The sequence below is a fragment of the Barbatula barbatula genome (assembly GCF_947034865.1).
Source record: "Barbatula barbatula genome assembly, chromosome: 11".
Taxonomy (NCBI): Eukaryota; Metazoa; Chordata; class Actinopteri; order Cypriniformes; family Nemacheilidae; genus Barbatula; species Barbatula barbatula.
Window position 1 is genome coordinate 2116807 of NC_136774.1, and position 21765 is coordinate 2138571.

The 21765-nt window shown below is 43.2% G+C and overlaps 1 protein-coding gene across 1 annotated transcript in view; it reads right to left on the reverse strand.

Moving 5' to 3' along the window:
• The window catches only part of tas1r2.1 (taste receptor, type 1, member 2, tandem duplicate 1), a 31045-nt gene extending 18472 nt beyond the window's left edge, over nt 1–12573 (reverse strand). The window contains exons 1-3 of the mRNA XM_079467943.1: nt 12362–12573; nt 3884–4001; nt 3406–3703 (exon numbers count right to left, since the gene is read on the reverse strand). Of these exons, the coding sequence (XP_079324069.1) occupies nt 3406–3703; nt 3884–3915 (330 nt within the window). The 5' untranslated portion in view covers nt 3916–4001; nt 12362–12573. The remainder of the gene's footprint in view (nt 1–3405; nt 3704–3883; nt 4002–12361) is intronic.
• Nucleotides 12574–21765: the final 9192 nt, after the last annotated feature.

Here is a 21765-nt window from a genome sequence, read left to right on the forward strand (position 1 = left end):
GAGGTAAGAACTCTTCAGTTCCCCAAGAGGGGGCGCCCTCTGATGCCCTGCAAAACCGTTAGCAGAACCCTTTAGGACATAATTTTTGGGCATGCATTTCTAGGACTCTAGGTTTTTAGCTACAACGGAAGCGACGAGTGCATCAAAGGGTTTTCCTGAAGTATGGACAACAATAAGAGTGTGAGTATCAAATGTGAATCATATTTTTTCGTTTAACATTAAATTTAATTGGAAAGTAAATGTAGCTGAAGTTAGTTGATTGCACAACATGTAGCACTTCGTAGTGAAACCTTGTTAATTATACTCATTCTTTATCCATTTTAAGTTATCTTTATCATTTAATTGCCTGTTCAACGTAAAAAGTCTGTTCAGTGCAGGCAATAGTATGACAAAAGATTAATAAAAAAACATTTGTTAAGTAATGTTACTAGGCTTCGGCCTTAGTGGTCACTATTCAATTCAATTCAAATTTATTTATATAGTGCTTTTTACAATGTACATGTCACGGCTCTCGTGTCAGACGAGACAGACGAGAATCCAGGTTTTACAAAAACAGGTAACTTTTAATCAACAGACTGGTACACGAAACGCAAAACAAGACATTCAATAACCGACAAGGGAACAAAAGGAAACACAGGGTATAAATAGTCTTTGGTGATGACTGGCAGGTGCGGGAATTCATGTGATCACCAATGACGAACAGGTGTGGGAACGTGGAAAATCAAGTGAAACAAACAAGGGAACAGACGGGAGTGTTACAGTGCATTGTTCAAAAGCAGCTTTACATGGGAAAATAAGAAAACAAACGAAAAATACTAAAAAGGTTTATTTAGCATATTTGCATTAATTGAATGGTTGGCTGAAAAGATGCGTCTTTAATCTAGATTTAAATTGGGCGAGTGTGTCAGATCCTCGAATAGTATGAGGAAGGCTATTCCAGAGTTTAGGTGCTAGGTATGAGAAAGCTCGTCCCCCTTTGGTGGATTTAGTTATTCTAGGTATTATCAAAAGTCCTGAGTTTTGAGATCTTAGAGAGCGTGATGGGTTGTAGTGTGATAGAAGCTCTGTTAGGTAGGTAGGGGCTAAACCCTTTAAAGAACTTTAAAGTCAATACAATACTTATTGGGTTGATAAATTTGGGGTTATGTGATGGTATTTTCTGGACCTGGTTAGAACGCTGGCAGCTGCATTCTGAACTAACTGTAGTTTGTTTATTGGTGATGCAGGACAACCACTAAGTAGAGCATTACAGTAGTCAAGTCTTGAGGTCACAAATGCATGAATAAGCTTCTCCGTGTCAGCAACACATAGAATATTTCGTAATTTGGTCCGATAAGTAATATTTCTGTTTTATTAGAAGTTAAAAGAAGGAAATTACAAGCCATCCAATGTTTTATATCTTCAATGCACTCTGCAAATTTGGATAGCTGGGAGGAAGCATCTGGTCTTGATGAGATATATAGCTGGGCATCATCTGCATAACAGTGGAAGCTAACACCATGTTTTTTAATAATGCTTCCGAGGGGCAGCATGTATATGGAGAACAGCACAGGTCCCAGAACCGATCCCTGAGGTAATCTATAATTTACTGTTTTTAAAAACCTCTAATTGGGTTTGTTTCCAGTTTACGTGTTTCTCTTTTAAGGGCGCAGGTGGTGCTATTGTACCATGGTGCTATGATTTTCTCATTGACTTCATAGGAGCAACAGCTTCTAATGTATTAGAGAAAATAGTGTCCAATTTGCTGGTCATGTCATCGAGCGATTCTTTATTTACTGGTATGGTTATTAAAAGAGTCAGATCTGGCAAGATCTTTGCGAAACTATCTTTAGTAGTCAAGGTAATTGTTCTACCCTGTCGATAACGAGTTAAACGGCTGATTTGCGCAGTGTACATGTAATAAGATAGTGATCGGTGACATCGTTGCTTTGAGGTATAATATCTATATTGGTAAGATCGGCTCTGTGAGATATAATCAGGTCTTTTGACTATGATCCAGGATCTACTACCTCGTCCTCTTGAATATCCCCCAGCAAGTCGGCCTGGTATGACCCATGGTGTGCAGACATGCCCCTACCTGACCTGCAGCCATATACGCCTGGCCCACTAAATTAGATGTACATGACACGGTTTGGTGGGTAATGTCGAAGGTTGTAAAGATGATGCCTTTTCTGGTGAAAGATAGTTGGCAAAGTAGTGGATTTGTAGTGAAGAAAACAGCTTTTTATGATTTAGACACTTCAGACACTTGAAAAAAAAGCAACCCCCACTTTAAGGCTGTACCTGTCTCCGCACACTAAACGAGCTCCATCTACGAACCCTACGAACAAGATGGCGCACCACCTTGGCCGAGGCTGGCCCCGAACCAGGTAGCTTGCTGAATATTGCTTGACCCATCAAGCAATGAGAAACGGGAGTGGCGCCATAGCCACAAATAGTGTTTACAGGCAGCCCCCTCTAGAGCTGCCTTAGGATGCCCAACTCCAAACACTCAACACAAAGCTCATGTGTATCCTCATTAGTAATGTCGGGAGGACAGGGAGTAGCACATGGCTTAATACTCCTTTGCTTCCTTACACACTCACAAACTAATCTAAACACCAAACAACTTTAGACAACACGGTAAGACAATATACAAGACACATTCACACACAGAGCGCTTTGGTGAAATGACAGAAGCTGATTTGCGTTTGCTTTAGCTTCCAGTGTCACACTTGACTGTGAATAATTTAATGAAATTGAAGGAAAAGTTAAAAAAAAGTAACCAAAATACAAATATGAGGTTCAAGCTGTAATGCTAAACACAATTATTTGAAGAGTCCAGATGCAAAACCAATCAAATGACTTTTAGTATAAATTAGAATGTTTCATCCTGCTCCTACATTTATGTACCTACAGTAATACTAGATATTTCAGACCAGGCAGAGACTCTTTGTGACAATTAAATACTTAAATAGCAAAACAGATGAAACTGTAGGTCACTATATGTATATACTTATTTGGATATAAATACTAGATATTTTTGGCCAATATAATTGTTGGATGTTGTTATAGCGATAGTGTTAATAGCGATTATTTTTTTTCCTGAAAGTTTAAATCAAAACTTGATTATTATTAGTCAAAACATTTTATATAAAATGCTAAATAATTTAACACAGATATTACCCCTTTGGGGTTGACATATAAACAATTAGTAAACTATTTAAACTGAATAATATACGAGTAACGCAGAAGAGTTTTAAACTGCTGATTATTCATTTAGAGCTTCACATTTAATTTTTGAATATGACAAAAGCTACAACCATGGTTTAATTCGATTTTTCTTAATGGAAACAAATACACAAATAAACGTATTAATTTATGTGAGCATCATAAAATATAACAGATGAAGTCAACATAATTTACCCATGGTATGAGGTCCATTGTGACCAATGGTGAAATGGTAATCGTTCTTGTGCTTCCATATGGTCCTGTCAAGGCAATCACTTTAGGTTGATGGCTGTTGAGTTTTTCTTGAGGTTTTATTGATCCATTCTGTGAGATAAAACTAAAGACTGAAGGGAAGTTCTTAGTGTTCGAACAATGGTCAAAAATTTCATAGCCCAGAGAAACATTAGGCAGCAGGGTGGTGGAGTTATTAATCTCCTCAATAGCAAACCTCATTACTTGGAGCATCTGATAGCCAGATTTGGAGAAAACATGCCTAGAAAACATCAGTAAGAGAACCAACAAAATTTCATTGACTTTAAAGATTTGACTTGGAACATAGATCATCATAGGCAGTACTGAAAATGGAAAATTCTTCAGTATTTAAAATGTTGTAAGACTAAGAGTGTGAAAAGCATTCAGTTGATCAAACAAGCAATAAAATGTTCTTGCTTACCCTTTACATTCAATGGCCGCTGGGGAGAACATGGATGGCGCCAATTCAACTTCATGTACTGGAAAAAGGCCACCCAATAAGTAATCTCCATCCAAGCTGAACTCAGATGAAGAGCAAACTTTGAAAAAAAAACAATTGGTAAAGCTTACAAGGAAAATATAAGCCCGACTCAGAATCATGATTACAGATGTAAAGTTTCTCATGAAAAATATTTGCGGTGTGATCTACATTGAAGAGAAGGCAGACTCATATACTATACTTAATTTGCTTAAACCACTATATTTACTGACACAATTTTCATAGCAAAAACAAATCAGCATATGTCAATCAGTTATTAAATAGAGCATTACACCACACCACAAAAAAAGATGCAAAATTTAAATGTAAAATATTATTACTTTACACACAAAAAATGCTTGGTTATTTTTAACCCAACGTTAGTCAATAAAGGTCAAAGGGTTGTTTTTAGCCAAATGCTGTGGTTTTTAGAACAAATATGTGTACATGCAACCAAAAAATCCACTTGCAATCAGATTGATGGCTCAATTGGACTGAAAAGCCTTTATGTAAACACCTTAATTAATCCGCTTGAGGTTGATCTGAATAATATCTGTGATCGGATTGAAGGGGGTGGTGTAGATTTAGGGCAATACATTTACATTTACATTTATTCATTTGGCAGACGCTTTTATCCAAAGCGACTTACAAGTAGTTTTATACAGTGGCACATTACTGCAGAGCAATCAGGGGTAAGGTGCCTTGCTCAAGGGCCCTTCAGTCATGACCTGCTGGCACTGAGATTAGAACCGGCAACCTTCTGATCACAAGCTCAACGCTCTAACCATTAGGCCATACGCAAACAAAGAGGCGAAAATGAACCATGTAAAAGCTTGAATACATTTTCTCAATCCGATTCAAAAATACCTTTTGCAAGTGCACAGCGCAATGCTGTGTGATTTTTAAGGGAATAGGATCCTGCACTGTATGTTCTGCAGGGCTTGTGCATCTTTTTGAAACATTACATACAGTAAATAAAGAACGTTGTGTTCTTCTGAGACTTTTTTTTCCCTTACACATATGAAAATATTGCATTTATTTACTTTTTACATCCAACCGAGTTTCCATTCAAAGTGCAAATTTTTCTTATGCACAAAATTGGAATAGCGCATAAAACATTTGCATTAACCGTCACTTCCCAATACGCTGCCGCTAAATATCAGAGAAGCCAATGAATATAACAATTTTCATATATAATAATTACTTGTGCAAGCGGATGAAACACCATAAATTAGGTCCTTTTTGTGGATGCCTGCTGTTTGGGAATCACAGTAGTGACAGTTCTGGATGGTAATTACAGAAAAACTTTGCTCGGGCATTTTAAGAATGACCACAACAATATTTCAGATGCGGCGTAACAATCAGTCCTCTGGTTGGTCAGGTTAAGCCTTTTCAGTGTAGTAAAATTACTTTTTGGAGGAATTTATTCGGCAAATACGTTTCTATCTCCCATTATTCGTATTAACCCCTTTTCGCAAAAAATCGTCATATGTTCATATTTGGCTAATGCAACATTTGGGCTAGTTTTTAATTTTATTTTCAGATTGCAACATTTAGGAGACATAAACAGTGTACTATTGTAATCTGCATCCGGTTAAATCTATTCAAATTTAAGAAAAAGGGTGCATGTGGGGTGACATTTAAACATTTAACACTTGCAAATTGGGTTCTGTCTGTTGGGTTGTAAATTAACCTATTCTGGGATATTATCACCTACTTCTGGGTCCATCCTTTTAGACCCAACGCTGAGTTGAAAATGACCCAGCGACGGAAGGTTCATAAATCATGAAACTTGAGTCTTGGAAATCTAGTATAGATTAATATTATGACACTTTATATATAATATTCATATTCATTATTTTTTACCCTAAATTTATTTAACATTCCTCTGTATTTTAGAAAAATTACATATATTTATATTCCCAAAAGGCAGTTATAATTAAGACCATTGTACCGTCAGTTATAATTTAGTTGAATAAATTAGTAGTTCCTAGATAATGTGAGCCACACAGCTTCAGTTTACAAAAAATCTAAAACATCACAGAGGTGAGTGCTGTGGTGTTTTATCAATGTTTGAGGATTAAAAAAAAAGATATAAATTATAAATTCATAGGACTAAAAGTAGCATCATTGCTGTTGAAAGAGGGAAACAAGAGAAAACCAAACAAAAGAAGCCATGCTAACTAGACATCTGAAAAGTACTGGTGGACAACCACATGACACAGGGTAACTCTGGTGTGACATTGTTCACAAATACTTTACATGTTTTAAACTCACTTAATCCTGTTCCTGGATCAATTCAAATTATTTTGCAAATTAAAAATTTATAGTAAAATTATAACACATCAACATGACATCCAGTCCCACTTACACAAGACCTGTTGAATAACCACACATAATTGTTGGTCATATACTCTACATGCTATATGTATGCAAATAGGACATTTGCACTCTCACAAGGAGACTTTATCAGAAAATAAATCTGTAAATAGTTCATTCAAATAGTAACAAAAGGATAACCAGCTTTCCTATAGGATTTTGTTCAACAGCTGTTAATCTCAAGGTAAGATCAATTAATTTGTGTAATAAATAAATTACTGTAAAATATGGATTTCATGTATGAGTGGGATAATGTGAGTTGTGGTGTTTGGGCTATTTTTGGGCTAGCTTTGATTGGCCATTGGGCAGGTTTTGTTACAAAAACCTGGCAAACCTGCGCGCATGTGCAACATCCTATAGGTTTTGTTTCAGAAACAGAAACCTACTTAGTCCTACGGTCCTAGTAATTCATTTATCATCAAGTGTTAGCCCCATAGAAAAACCTATGCAGTCTGTCCCACAAAGATACATTTCCAAAGTCTTAAGGTCCAAGACCTTGCATGTCCACCTCCCGGATCAGCTTTCAGTGATGGATGCATGTTGTATGAATTATAAGTATTAATTAATATAAGATGATCAAAAGATAGGTGCAATAAAATTTTCGACAAAAACCACAGCTTGTTCGTTAGTATTTTAATATAAATAATTCCTAATCTGTTTATGATGTCTAGTGCATAATTGTTATCTTACACAGGCAATCTCTTTTATTAAATAATTGCACATTAAAATCATATAATTTTTATAATATACTTTGCTAACTGCATGAGACTTTTCATTTTAAAAAACTTTTCTTGAAAACGTGACTCAAAATGGTCTTTGAATAATAAATGCATAACACTACAGAAATGCTTGCAACTACATGAATATTTGTAAGGAAAGATACGTTTTTTTTGTATCCAATACATTATATATGCAGCTGTCATATAACTTGACAAAAGAACAAACGACTGGAGATGAACTAATAATTTATTTTTCCAGTACAAGCCTCATACTAGCGGATTGGGTTTAAGAACAGCGGCTCGAACCTGAAGACTTGGGAGGTGAACAAATCATTCCTGTTTCCAGTATAGTCCGCATAGACTAGCCTATGGGGTTGTCCAATAATTCTCCATATGAGCTCCCCACTTCCAAGTGATCTCCCAGAGAAGGACCTTAGAATAGAAATCCAGGCTTCTTCCATATGACCAAGGCATGCAGACAACAGCACGTGACCTTGATCATGCAAAACATATTTTCCACCACTCAAAACTGGCTGCTGCCTTCGGACATAATAAACTTTTCTCATTGAATGCTTGCTCCAGCTTTATCTTGTTTACTGCTGCCAGGATTGAGTGAATAAGTGGGGATGAAAAACTTGAAAGCATACTTTTCTTGGCATCCAGCCCCAGCTCTTTTATGTGTAAGAGAACAACATCTCAATGTTGAACCGCCATCTGCTCTGATTCTGGAAACTTATAGGGGTGGTTCAACAGTGTTTCATGCATTCTGACTTCTTAACAATGTAAAATGTGCTGGCTTCTCATGCTTAAACTTGTCAAAAAACGAGTTGGGCATATGATGTAGTATTTTTGTGCTTCATACACTCCCCCAAGGTTCCTATGGGTTTCTTGAAGTTTCTTTTGAAACATTGAATATGAAATTCCTTTACGTAACTACTTTGTTTTTCCCTTATTGGGCAATTCTCCCCGTAAAAGCACATCCATGTGTCAACCAGTGAGAGCGAGAAAACGACACAAACTTATAGTAATAAACAGTTATGAATGAATGAAACATGGCTACACAGCGGTATACCGGACAACGCTATTGAGTTAGCGGGCTACAACACAAACCGGGCGGATAGAACGGCAGAGGAATCCGGTAAGACAAGAGGAGGTGGATTGTGCATCTACATCAACAAAACTTGGTGCACGAACTCTGTTATTGTCGGGAGACACTGCTCGGCTAACCTTGAGTTTCTCATGGTTAAATGTAGACCGTTTTATCTGCCATGGGAATTCACTTCCACCATTATAACGGCTGCTTATATTCCACCGGATGCTGATGCCAAGCTTGCTATGAAAGAACTTCATGCAGCCATCAGTAAACAACAGACTGCTCACCCGGAGGCTGCATTTATTGTTGCGGGAGATTTTAATCACTCAAACTTAAAGACAGTGCTCCCTAAATTTCATCAGCATGTTTCCTGCCACACAAGAGGAAACAAAACTTTGGACCATGTCTACACAAACATGGCTAAAGCTTACGCCGCGACACCCCTCCCCCACCTGGGTCAATCTGATCACCTTTCTTTGTTCCTCACCCCCAAATACATTAATCTCATCAATCGTGTGAAGCCATCAGTGAAGACCATCAAGGTGTGGCCTGCGGGGGCAGACTTTACACTCCAGGAAAGGTTTCTACACACAGACTGGAGTCTGTTTGCTTCTCAGGCCACCAGTGGCTCTCACACGGACATCAACAGCTACACCTCTTCTGTATTGGACTACATAAATTCCACCATTGATAGTGTCACAACCCAGAAGCAGATCACCACGTACCCTAATCAGAAGCCATTGATGAACAAGGAAGTGCGCCTCCTGTTGAAAGCACGTAACACTGCCTTCCGATCGGAAGATGCACAGGCCTATAGTACTTCTAGGGCAAATCTGAAGAGGGGCATCAAAAAGGCCAAGCACTGCTACAAGTTGAAGCTAGAGGAGCATTTTTCCAATTCTGACCCTCGACGCATGTGGCAGGGCATCCAGGCCACCAGTGATTACAAACCCAACCACTCCACCCCCATAGCCACAGATGCCGTCTTCCTGAACGAGCTTAATGACTTTTATGCTCGCTTTGAGAGAGACAACAAGGAAACAGCTACCAAGCTCACACCCTGTGCTGACCACCCAATCATCACACTTAACTCCACTGATGTTCACAATGCACTAAGTCGGATCAACGCGCGCAAGGCTGCTGGCCCAGATGGCATCCCTGGTCGCGTACTTCGGGCATGTTCAGAGCAGCTCGCTGGGGTCTTCACGGACTTCAACCTGTCCCTCGCCCAAGCAGTGGTTCCAGCATGTTTTAAATCCACCTCCATTGTGCCCATCCCCAAAAATTCAAACCCGACGTGCCTGAACGACTAGCGCCCGGTAGCACTCACACCAATTGTCATGAAGTGTTTTTGAGCGGCTGGTCCTGGCACACCTAAAGGACTCTCTACCACCCACACTGGACCCATACCAATTTGCCTATCGCAACAATAGGAGCACAGATGATGCCGTGTCCATGGCGCTGCACTCCGTGCTCACACATCTGGACAATAAGGACACTTATGCACTTATGCACGTATGCTGTTTGTAGACTTCAGCTCTGCTTTCAATACCGTCATCCCTTCCAAGCTAATCGTCAAACTTGGAAACCTAGGCATCAACAACCCTACCTGCAATTGGATTATGGACTTCCTGACGAACAGGCCTCAGCTTGTTAGGTTAGGCCCCATCTGCTCCACCACCACCACCCTCAACACTGGTGTACCACAGGGCTGCGTACTGAGCCCCTTTCTCTACTCCCTTTTCACACTCGACTGCAGGCCTGTGAACGGATCTAACTTCTTCATCAAGTTTGCAGACGATACAACAGTGATTGGTCTCATCAGCAGCAACGATGAGACTGCATACAGGGAGGAGGTCCGGCCATATGGTGCTCAGACAACAACCTGCTCCTTAACACCTCCAAGACAAAGGAGATCATCGTGGACTTCAGGAAGGCGAAAGGAGACACACACGACCCCATCCACATTAATGGAATGGCTGTTGAACGTGTTTCCAGTTTTAAGTTCCTGGGGACTCACATTTCGGAGGACCTGTCCTGGACCACCAACACCTCATGCCTGGTCAAGAAGGCTCACCAGCGTCTCTTCTTTCTGAGGACACTGAAGAAGAACCAACTGTCTTCAACTATCCTGGTGAACTTCTATCGCTGCACGATAGAGAGCATCCTGACCAACTGTGTCACAGTCTGGTACGGGAACTGTTCTGTTGCTGAGCGCAAGGCACTGCAGCGGGTGGTGAAAACAGCCCAGCGCATCACAGGGACTACACTTTCTGCCATTGAGGACATCCAGAAGAAACGCTGTCTGCGACGAGCTCGCAGCATCCTCAAGGACTCCTCTCACCCCGCTCATAGACTGTTTACTCTCCTGCCTTCCGGTAGGCGCTTCCGGTGCCTCCGGACAAGAACCAGCAGACTAAGAAACAGCTTTTTTCCCAGAGCTGTTTCATTATTGAACTCTGCCCCCCACTGATTCCACTACCTCTCTTACCTTTAACTCCAATGCTGCTATAACATTGTTTACATTGCACTACAGGGCTGCATGCATGACTGAACTGTACACACCAGTACTTCATGTATCTGCTCTACCGGACTGTTTACACACACACAGCACCATTTGCACTCTATACTGCTCACTTGCACACCAGGAATATTTAACTGAATGCTCATTTGCACTAATGGACCACTTCCATAACTGCATTAACCTATCTACTGCACTGTAATTCTATTAACTGCATCTAGTCATCTACTGCACTGTAATTCTATTAACTGCATCTAGTCATCTACTGCACTGTAACTTCAATAACTGCATTAACTAACCAACTGCACGGTAACTCTATTAACTGCATCTACTCATCAATTGCACTATAACTTCAATAACTGCATTAACTAATCAACTGCACTGTAACTCTATTAACTGCATCTACTCATCAATTGCACTGTAACTTCAGTAACTGCATTAACTAATCTACTGCTCTGTAACCTTATTAACTGCATTAACTCATCTTCTGGACTGCAACCTATTAACTGCATCAACTTCAACAACTGCATTAACTCACCTATTGCACTGCAACTTTAATAGCCAATGTCAATAATTTATGCATACCTAAGTCACTTGCACTATTTTAGTCTAAATTATTATCTGTTCATATCCACCTGTACATTAATGTTCATAGTATATAGTCATCTGTATATATTGTTCATAGTATATTCCTACTGTCATATTTTCATAGAACATTCCTACTGCAAAATATTTGTATAGTCCATGCCCACTGTATTATATTCCCACTATTGTATTCTGTATTTATTCTAACTGTATATCCTGCACTTGCTAACTGCACTTCTGGTTAGACCTAAACTACATTTCGTTACACTGTACTTGTATATGTGTAATGACAGTAAAGTTGAATCTAATCTAATCTTATGCAGGGATGATGCGATGACATATTGTGTGCTCGTGCAGTACTTACATGTACACTTATTCATTTGTCAGACGCTAAGCTACTTCAACCCTGAACGATAGAGCATTGATGTGCAACACCTTGGGTCGTATTAAGTTTTTAAACTTATTGCTCTCAATATAGAGAAGTTACTTATAAAGTTCTTTGAGGATAACAACATCCATGGTCCAACCTTGTCAGCATGCTAATGGACTCCTGTGGTGTTATGCGAGGCAGTAGGATGGGGTTGGAAACAAAAGTGAGGCAAAACTAGAGCTGCTCGTTGGAGCAGCGAGTCACATCACACGCGAGTCACATCACACGTGTGAAAACATCGCAAGTGGCTTGAAGCAGTTTCTTCAAGAATGGAATTTAGATGAGGAGAAACAGGTGTGCCTAACAATGGACAGCTTGGCCAATATAGTAAAAGCAGTCACTCTAAAATATACTGACCCTAAGAGAGAAAGAGTAAACTTACCAATAGCAATGTGTAGACAATGGCCAAAGCAAGACAGTTTTGTCCACATATTTAATATATGCAAACATGATCTTAATATTTTCTGTATTTGTTTCTGCATTAGTAATGTAACTATATCCAGTATTTTGAACAGTAATTCCTTTTATATGAGCCAATATGTATATATTATGTGTATTTATTTTATTTACATTAAATACATTTAATATTAGTTTCATCTTTAATTTTTTTGCTCAGTCTTTTTATTGACATTTCACAGTTTTACAGAGTAAAGCTTACGACAAATGTCATCAAATAAACATATTACTCCCTTACCCCGGCTCCAACAGAGTTTTACCTCTTCTGTTTGCTAATAAATGTATACTCTTTTTGTTTTCTCCTGTTTATAGTCAGCGAGGAAGGCAAGGAAGTCAAATGTTGTTAATTTATATTTTCTTTCCGGTATTAGGTTATTTATATTCCCCTCGCAGCGCAGTAAGCTTGGTTTATTTGTTTATTTATTTTGGCTTTACCCTCTTCCAAAGTCTGTGCTTCATCTAAAGTTCAATGCTCTTGTAAAATTTTATCTGTTCAACAATAAATGTTTGAACAGAAACCTATGTTGACATTTGTGCTGGGACAGAGGACTGAGTAACCTCATCATTCAACATTTTTCCTTTATTTTTTCTTCTAATAATGTGACCCCCTTATACCCCTAGACTTTTGGGTTTGTAACATTAATGGGGGCTCGTCTAATGTTACCCCCTTATACGACTATCGAGGCCTTCAATGAGTGTAAGAAGAAAGATTTGTATTTGATAGCAGAATTTTTCAATGTTAATGTTTTAGAGGGGTCAATAAGCCAGTAGTTAAGGCAGAACTGTATTCAGCCCCTGTCAAAGAGGGAATACTGCCTGCAGAATTTGACGATGTCTCAGAGGGGGGTATCAGTGAGGGAGAAGAAACTGGGATACCTGATCCATTTCCCCGCACTCAACTCTCCTCTTCACCTGCTCTCCTGCAAGCTCCTTCCCAAGCTGCGGAAGACTTTGCAGTCGTTGGTGAGTACCACTCTACTTTTGCTAAGCAAAAGACATGTGGGGCCTACTGTTGCAATGTAATTTATAGGGCAAAGCCCAGCATGTGTGTTCTGCTTTATCGGTCGAGCAGTGTTTAGACTATGACTTGGTTAATGCGGCCGTTCTCCGAGCTTATGAACTTGTAATGAAAACAGTCAACCAAACTTTTGTTGAATTCGCCAGAGAGAAAAAAAACTGAGAAGTGGTGTCTTGCGAGTAAGGTTACCAATTGTGATCAACTTCAAAAGTTAATGTTACTCGAAGACTTTAAGAATTGTGTGCCAGAGAGTGTGGTTATTCACTTTAATGAACAGAAGAGCGTTCTTCTGGGCCATATCCCTCCCAGTCGAACAAATGTTTTACCCCGGGATGATGCAAATCCAACCGTCTGCGTACCGTGTACGTGGGTTGCTCATCGATGACGCGTGCAGCCTGTGCCGGTTTGTGAGCTGGAGAGAGAGAAGAACAAGCAAATGGTTTTACTCAGGAGATATGAAACGTAGGGTGAATCCTCATGGACCAGGGTGTCACGGTTGGGACATTCATTGATTCCTCCTTGCACTGTTTTTATGTGTTTACTGCATTGTTGTGGGCGTGGTCACTGATGATCCTCAGGGAGAATCAGCGCCAGCTGATTCTCATCATCAATTGTATATATATACTCACCTTGAACATCTTTTGTTGTCAGATCGTTGTCTCCGGTGTTGTGCAGTCTTTCCTCGTGTCCCTGTGTTGCAGTTCCGGTTACCTGTGTGTTTTCTCTCGGTGTCTGTTTCCAGTTCTCGTCTCACGCCTTGTTGTTGGAATTACCACATCACCTCTCTTATCCTCTGGACTACCGAGTTGCCCTGGACTTGCCTGCGCTACTCTTCCTTTCGGATTCTGTCTGTGAACTCTCGGACTGCCACTGAGGATTATTTACGGCTATTTGTTGAGCTGGATTACTCTGCACAATAAACCAGATTACTTGCATTTGCCTCCACTGTTCTTATTCACGTGACACAGGGCAGTTGGTAAGATACTGGGTTTATCCTTCTCAGGATCTTGAAAAGAACAGATGAACCGTGGAGCCAGCTTGCGAGATTCCACTCTCATAGAGATTGAGAGTCACACCTTCTGACCCGACGAAGTCTTGGTCCTACCCTTCTACGTTGGTTCACTTGATTCTGCTGTTGTTGCCTGGCCCTTTGCAGTGCTCTTCGAGCTCTCTGCCAGGTCCTCTGACAACAGGGAACAAGTTGAGCCGCTGCAGGAACACAGACCTCGGACTCCTGTCCGGGGAACAAAAGGGGGGAAACCCAAACTGGCACTCGAAAAGGTACATGTTAAGAGATGAGTGGTGAAGCGTGTTTTGTACAAGCTCAGCCCATATTAAACGGGAGCTCCAGGTGGTCTGATTGTCTGCTGCCAAACATCTGAGTGTCTTTATCTCCTCGTTACTCTCTCTGTCTGCCCATTGGACTGAGGATGGTATCCAGGCGATAGGCTTATGTTAGATCTGATGAGGCTACCGAAAGCCTTCCAGAACCGAGACGGGAACTGGGAGCCTCTGTCTGACACCATATCCTCGGAGAAGCCATTAATCCTGAACACATGCCGTGGGAGAAGGTCTGCAGTCTGGCCTGCTGTGCGAAGTTTGGGTAGGGGCAGAAGATGGCATGCTTTAGAAAATCTGTCCACTGCCACGAGAATGACTGTATTACCATGCAATTTCAGTAAGCCTGTGACTAAGTCGAGTGATATATGTGACCACGGCTGCTTAGGGATGGGCAGGGGATTCAGTAGTCCTTGAGGGTGGGTTCTGGGTTCCTTATTCTGGGCACATACTGTACAGGCAGCCAGAAAGTCCCGGACATCCTTTTGCAATTTTGGCCACCAAAACCTTCTCTGAATAAGTCATTCTTGGACCCTGGTCGGTACGAGAGGACAAAATCAAACCTATTAAAAAACAGAACCCAACGTGCTTGACGGGCATTGAGCCTCTTGGCATCTCGAATGTAGGTCAGATTCCTGTGTTCCGTCCAGATGAGGAAAGTATGCTTACCCTCCAACCAATGTCTCCACTCCTCTAGGGCTACCTTTACCGACAGTAACACGATTTCCGATGTCATATTTTCTTTCTGCAGGAGTTAGTCGACAAGAAAGATAAACACAGGGGTGAAGCTTGTTATCCTTTCCAGACCTTTGAGATAACACGGCCCCTATCCCGTAGCTTTCTCTGTCCACTTGAAAGGTTGAACTGATCTCTTCGTCAACGCGACAAGTGGTTCTGCCACAGAGCTGAAGTTCCTGATGAAGCGTCTATAGAAGTTAGCAAACCCAAGAAAAAGCTGGGCTGAGACATTCTTAAATCGCACACACCTTGCCGGGATCCATCTGGAGACTACCCCTCGAGACAATAAAACCAAGGGAAGGTATCTTCGTCTGGGTCTCGGGACTACTGTAGAAAGCCTGGGTGACTGCGTGGATTCGAAGGCTCAGGAAAAGAACTAGAGAAAGCTCTGGGGATTGAGTGAGGAAAAATTGTATACACTTCTTATGGTCGCCAACCTCAAAATGTAGGAGTGAAGTACAATGACCGACCTGTCCTGAGCCCAGTGGTCTGCTGTCCAATGCTGTGATGTTAAGTGGTCTTCGAAGGGGAACAATTGTGATGTCTAGCTAACTTCAGATCCAAGAAGTTTCCAGCTGCTCCTGAATCGATGAATGCCCCATCTGGTGACGCTGATTGTTACGCTCGGATTGCCAAATCGATAAGGGACTCCAGATCAGCGCAGGATCTCTTAATGCCACCTCATCCTTGAGTTCGGGGCACAAGGCTTGATAAAAAGTCCCTAAGGGCTTGTTGATCCCACCTGCTCTCTGTAGCCAGGGTACGAAAGTCTATGGCAAACTCCACCATAGTCCCGGTGCCCTGAGAAAGCTGAAGCAGGTGATACTCCTCATCTCCCACGCTGGCCGGGTGATGGAACACCTTCAACTCACTTATAAAGCGACCACTGTCTGAGGTGAGTGTGACCAGGTTATTGCTCTGCCTGTATGAAGTGTGATCATATAGGCCACCTTGCCGTTCTCTGTCAGAAAGCTGCCAGGATGCAGTTGAAACACCAGGGTACACTGACTAATAAAGCCACAGCATTTCTCCAGACTACCATCAAACTGTCTGGAAGTGTCAGCTCTGACAGGGACGATATTATCAACTGAGAAGGACTCCCGGATAACTGCTGAGGTTCTGTAGGTGCTGCCGTCCGAAGACTCAGTTGTTGAAGGACCTCGGTGAGCATCTGGTCATGTTTCTGAACGGCTGTTGTTTGTCCTGCAAGGGCAGACAAAATACGATCAACATTAGAGGGTGGTGAGGCTTATTCCGCGGGATTCATCTTTTTTGGTACATTTACATTTATTAATTTGGCAGACGCCCTTCCTTGAACCGCCACCTTAACGTGGTGGAGGGGTTTGAGTACCCGAGTGACCCTAGGAGCTATGTTGTCAGGGGCTATATGCCCCTGGTAGGGTCTCCCAAGGCAAACAGGTCCTAGGCGACGGGTCAGACTAAGAGTGGTTAAAAAATCCATGGCGCTACCGGGTCACCACCCTGGAGCCAGGCCCGGGGTCGGTGCTCATATGCGAGCGCCTGGTGGCCGGGCCTTTCCCCACGGGGTCCGACCGGGCTCAGCCCGAAGGAGCGACGTGGGGCTGCCTTCCCGTGGGCTCACCACGTGCGGGAGGGGGTCGGTGCATAGTGGATCGGGCGGCAGTCGGAGGAGAGTGCCTCGACAGCCCGATCCCTGGACAGGGAAGCTAGTTCTAGGGACGTGGAACGTCACCTCGCTGGCGGGGAAGGAGCCTGAGATGGTGCGTGAGGTTGAGAGGTTACGACTAGAGATAGTCGTGATCACCTCTATGCATGGCTTGGGCTCTGGAACCACACTCCTCGAGAGAGGATGGACACTTCATCACTTTGGAGTTGCCCATGGTGAGCGGCGGCGGGCTGGTGTGGGTTTGCTTATAGCCCCCCAGCTTTCCCGCCATGTGTTGGAGTTTACGCCGGTGAATGAGAGGGTCGTTTCCCTGTGCCTACGGGTCGGACGGCAGTGCTGAGTACCCAACCTTCTTGGAGTCTCTGGGAGGGGTGCTGGAAAGTGCTCCGATCGGAGACTCCGTCGTCCTACTGGGGGACTACAACACCCATGTAGGCAACGACAGTGACACCTGGAGGGGCGTGATTGGGAGGAACGGCCCCCTGATCTGAACACGAGCGGTGTTCAGTTATTGGACTTCTGTGCTAGTCACAGTTTGTCTATAACAAACACCATGTTCAAGCATAAGGGTGTCCATCAGTACACGTGGCACCAGGACACCCTAGGCCGCAGGTCGATGATCGACTTTGTGGTCGTTTCATCTGACCTGCGACCGTATGTTTTGGACACTCAGGTTAAGAGAGGGGCGGAGCTGTCAACTGATCACCACCTGGTGGTGAGTTTGATCCAATGGCAAGAGAGGAAGCTGGACAGACTCAGCAGACCCAAACGTACAGTAAGGGTCTGCTGGGAACACCTAGCCAAGTCTCCTGTCAGAGAGATCTTTAACTCCCACCTCCGGCAGCGCTTCAACCGGATCCCGAGGGATGCTGGAGATATTGAGTCCGAGTGGACCATGTTCTCTGCCTCCATTGTCGAAGCGGCCACTCGGAGCTGTGGCCATAAGGTCCCCGGTGCCTGTCAAGGCGGAAATCCCCGAACCCGGTGGTGGACACCGGAAGTAAGGGAAACCGTCAAGCTGAAGAAGGATTCCTATCGGGCCTGGTTGGCTTGTGGGACTCCTGAGGCAGCTGACGGGTACCGGCAGGCCAAGCGGACTGCTGCCCGGGTGGTTGTGGTGGCAAAAACTTTTGGTGAGGCCATGGAGAATGACTATCGACTGGCCTCGAAGAGATTCTGGCAAACCGTCCGGCGCCTCAGGAGAGGGAAATAGTGCCCTACCAACGCTTTTTACAGTGGAGGTGGGAAGCTGTTGACCTCAACAGGGGATGTCGTCAGACGGTGGAAGGAGTACTTCGAGGATCTCCTCAATCCCACCGTCACGTCCTCCATTGAGGAAGCAGAGACTGAGGGCTCAGAGGTGGACTCGTCCATCACCCAAGACGAAGTCACTGAGGTAGTCAAGGGACTCCTCAGTGGCAAGGCACCGGGGGTGGATGAGATTCGCCCTGAGTACCTCAAGTCTCTGGATGTTGTGGGGCTGTCTTGGCTGACACGCCTCTGCAGCATCACGTGGCGGCCGGGGACAGCGCCTCTGGGATGGCAGACCGGGGTGGTGGTCCCTCTTTTTAAGAAGGGGGACCGGAGGGTGTGTTCCAACTACAGGAGGATCACACTTCTCAGCCTCCCCGGGAAAGTCTATGGCAGGGTACTGGAAAGGAGAATACGGCCGATAGTAGAACCTCGGATTCAGGAGGAACAGTGTGGTTTTCGTCCAGGCCGTGGAACGCTGGACCAGCTCTACACCCTCTACAGGGTGCTGGAGGGTTCATGGGAGTTTGCTCAACCAATCCACATGTGTTTTGTGGATTTGGAGAAGGCATTCGACTGTGTCCCTCGTGGCATCCTGTGGAGGGTGCTTCTGGAGTATGGGGTCTGTGGTCCTTTACAAAGGGCTGTCTGGTCCCTGTACGGCCGAAGCAGAAGCTTGGTTCGCATTGCCGCCAGTAAGTCGGACTTGTTCCCAGTGCATGTCGGACTCCGGCAGGGCTGCCCTTTGACACCGGTTCTGTTCGTAATTTTTATGGACAGAATTTCTAGGCGCAGCCAGGGGCCGGAGGGTGTCAGGTTTGGGGACGACACGATCTCGTCTCTGCTATTTGCGGATGATGTTGTCGTGTTGGCCCCTTCAAACCAGGACCTTCAGCATGCACTGGGACGGTTTACAGCAGAGTGTGAAGCGGCTGGAATGAAAATCAGTACCTCCAAATCCGAGGCCATGGTCCTCAGTCGGAAAAGGGTGGCTTGCCCACTTCAGGTTGGTGGAGAGTTCCTTCTCAAGTGGAGGAGTTTAAGTATCTCGGGGTCTTGTTCACGAGTGAGGGAAGGATGGAACGGGAGATTGACAGACGGATCGGTGCAGCTTCTGCAGTAATGCGGTTGATGTACCGGTCCGTTGGGGTAAAGAAAGAGCTGAGCAGCAAGGCGAAGCTCTCAATTTACCGGTCAATCTACGTTCCTACTCTCACCTATGGTCATGAGCTTTGGGTCATGACCGAAAGGACAAGATCCCGGATACAGGCGGCTGAAATGAGCTTCCTCCGCAGGGTGGCTGGGCGATCCCTTAGAGATAGGGTGAGAAGCTCGGTCAACCGGGAGGAGCTCGGAGTAGAGCCGCTGCTCCTCCACATCGAGAGGACACGCTGCTGGGACTATGTCTCCCGTCTGGCCTGGGATCGCCTTGGTGTCCCCCCGGAAGAGTTAGAGGAAGTGTCTAGGGTGAGGGATGTCTGAGCATCTCTACTTAGACTGCTGCCCCCGTGACCCGGCCCCGGAAAAAGCGGAAGAAAATGGATGGATGGATGGCATTTGGCAAACGCTTTTATCAAAAGCGACTTGAAAGTAGTTTTCTACAGTGGCACATTACTGCAGAACAATAAGGGGTAAGGTGCCTTGATTAAGGGGACTTCAGTCAAGACCTGCTGGCACTGAGATTTGAACATTCTGATCACAAGCCCAACGCTCTAGCCACTAGGCCACAGCTGACTACAGTCATCTCTAGATGTAAGATCCTTTAATGAATCCAAGAGCGGAGACAACAAGTCAAGAGCCTTTTAGAAAAATAGCTTTAATTTAAAAACGGAGGTAACAAAAGCAACATTTCCATAACAATAGACTGCTACAATATAACTAGGTGCAGACAGCGGGTAACATAGGCTCAAGACTGAACAAAGGGTTGATAACATGAGTCCCTCTAAATAGGGTTAAGTTCAGGTGTAAGGCATCAGGCTTGATTAGGGTGGCGTTGAGGATGGATCTAGAGTAGATCGCCCCCTGCTGGTCCGGAGGTAAGGAGCGCTCTTGTGGTAGATCCTTACAGTAATCAATAAAATATATTTTAATTGGTAACTTTTTTCTTCTATGACAAACTTTTAAAGGCAAGAAATATTCTAAAAATATAATACTAAACACAACAACCACTGTTTCAAATAAAGGTGTATTCAGCTTCTGGGCTTCTATTCTTCAGCTGGCCTTCAAGCATCGGAGTACTTATGGTCTGCAGTATCCGAGGTTGCTGTTAATTTCCTTATAAATTAATACAAGCCCCCAAAATAATGAATTGTGAAGTTGTTGCTGGCTAAATAGTTGGAGGAAGGGATTCATTCTGGCTATTTTTGTGGAGGAGGGGATTTATTCTAAACTAAACAGTCTTTAAAACACATAGCATGTCAGACAAAGCCTTCTCAGAGACGGACTCTTACGTTGAAATCGTTACTATGGTAACAGTTCAGCTCTGTCCGGTAGTCAGTATTGCTGTAGCGGCGCTATCTTACTCTGGCAGTCGACTGGGGCAGAAGTTTATAGTTCATATTTAAGTTTATATTTTGATTATCCGATCGTTTTGCACAAGCAAGGTACTAGTCATTGAAGAAAGAAGTAAGACAATTTAGTATTATCTCTTGGTGATGCACGTTGTATTATTTACTTCGGTTTCGCATGGACATGAGCTGATTGGTTTATATATTTGTTTTCCCGGTCTGGAATATAATTTACCCTGTTGTTAATTCAGTCAATTACTAAGATGTTTAGAGTAAATAATATTGAGATATATACTGTAATTATTGCGTTCTGCTATATTCTGTTCATTATGTATTTAATATGTATATTATTTAGGATAAATGTGAAACTATAGCTCGATGCATTTAACTGTAAGAGGTGGTTACTCAGATAAGCCTTCTGATAACTCCTGTTGATAGAAATGTGTATCTACCAGTATAATTGATTGCAACTGCGCTGATTTAAATGTGGACACTGCATTATTAAGACTCAGTTAGTTTATTAATAATTTATTGTACGTTTATTTCTAGACTAAATGGATAACTCTGCCTGTGAGGATACAGTTTGATGTTGATACTTAGGATGTTCATCTGCCTCCAATACACTATATAAAACCAACGAACCTGTCTCTTCGCTGGACTATTGTAATGCCCTATACTTGGGTCTCAAAGCTCGCCTTCAGTATGTTCAAAATGCTGCTGCTAGGCTTCTAACTGGCACTAAGAAGAGGGATCACATAACACCTGTGTTAATTGCTTTACACTGGCTTCCAGTGTTATATAGGCTGGAATATAAGGTCCTGATCATTGTGTATAAGGCCTTACATCAACAGGCTACTAATTACATCAAAGCTATGTTGAGCCCATACAAAGCCTCTCGCTCTTTGAGAGCAAATGATCATATGTTGTTGTCTGTTCCACGAACACGGTTAAGGAGGAGTGGAGATCGTGCTTTCTCCGTGGCAGCTCCTTTGCTATGGAACGGGCTACCGTTGTCTCTGAAATCGGCTCCCTCCTTGGGTAGTTTTAAAGGACAATTAAAGACTTACCTTTTCTCTAAGGCATTTGCTCACCCAGGGGGTGTTTACTCAATGTCATGATACCAAAACCTAACCTCTAAAACA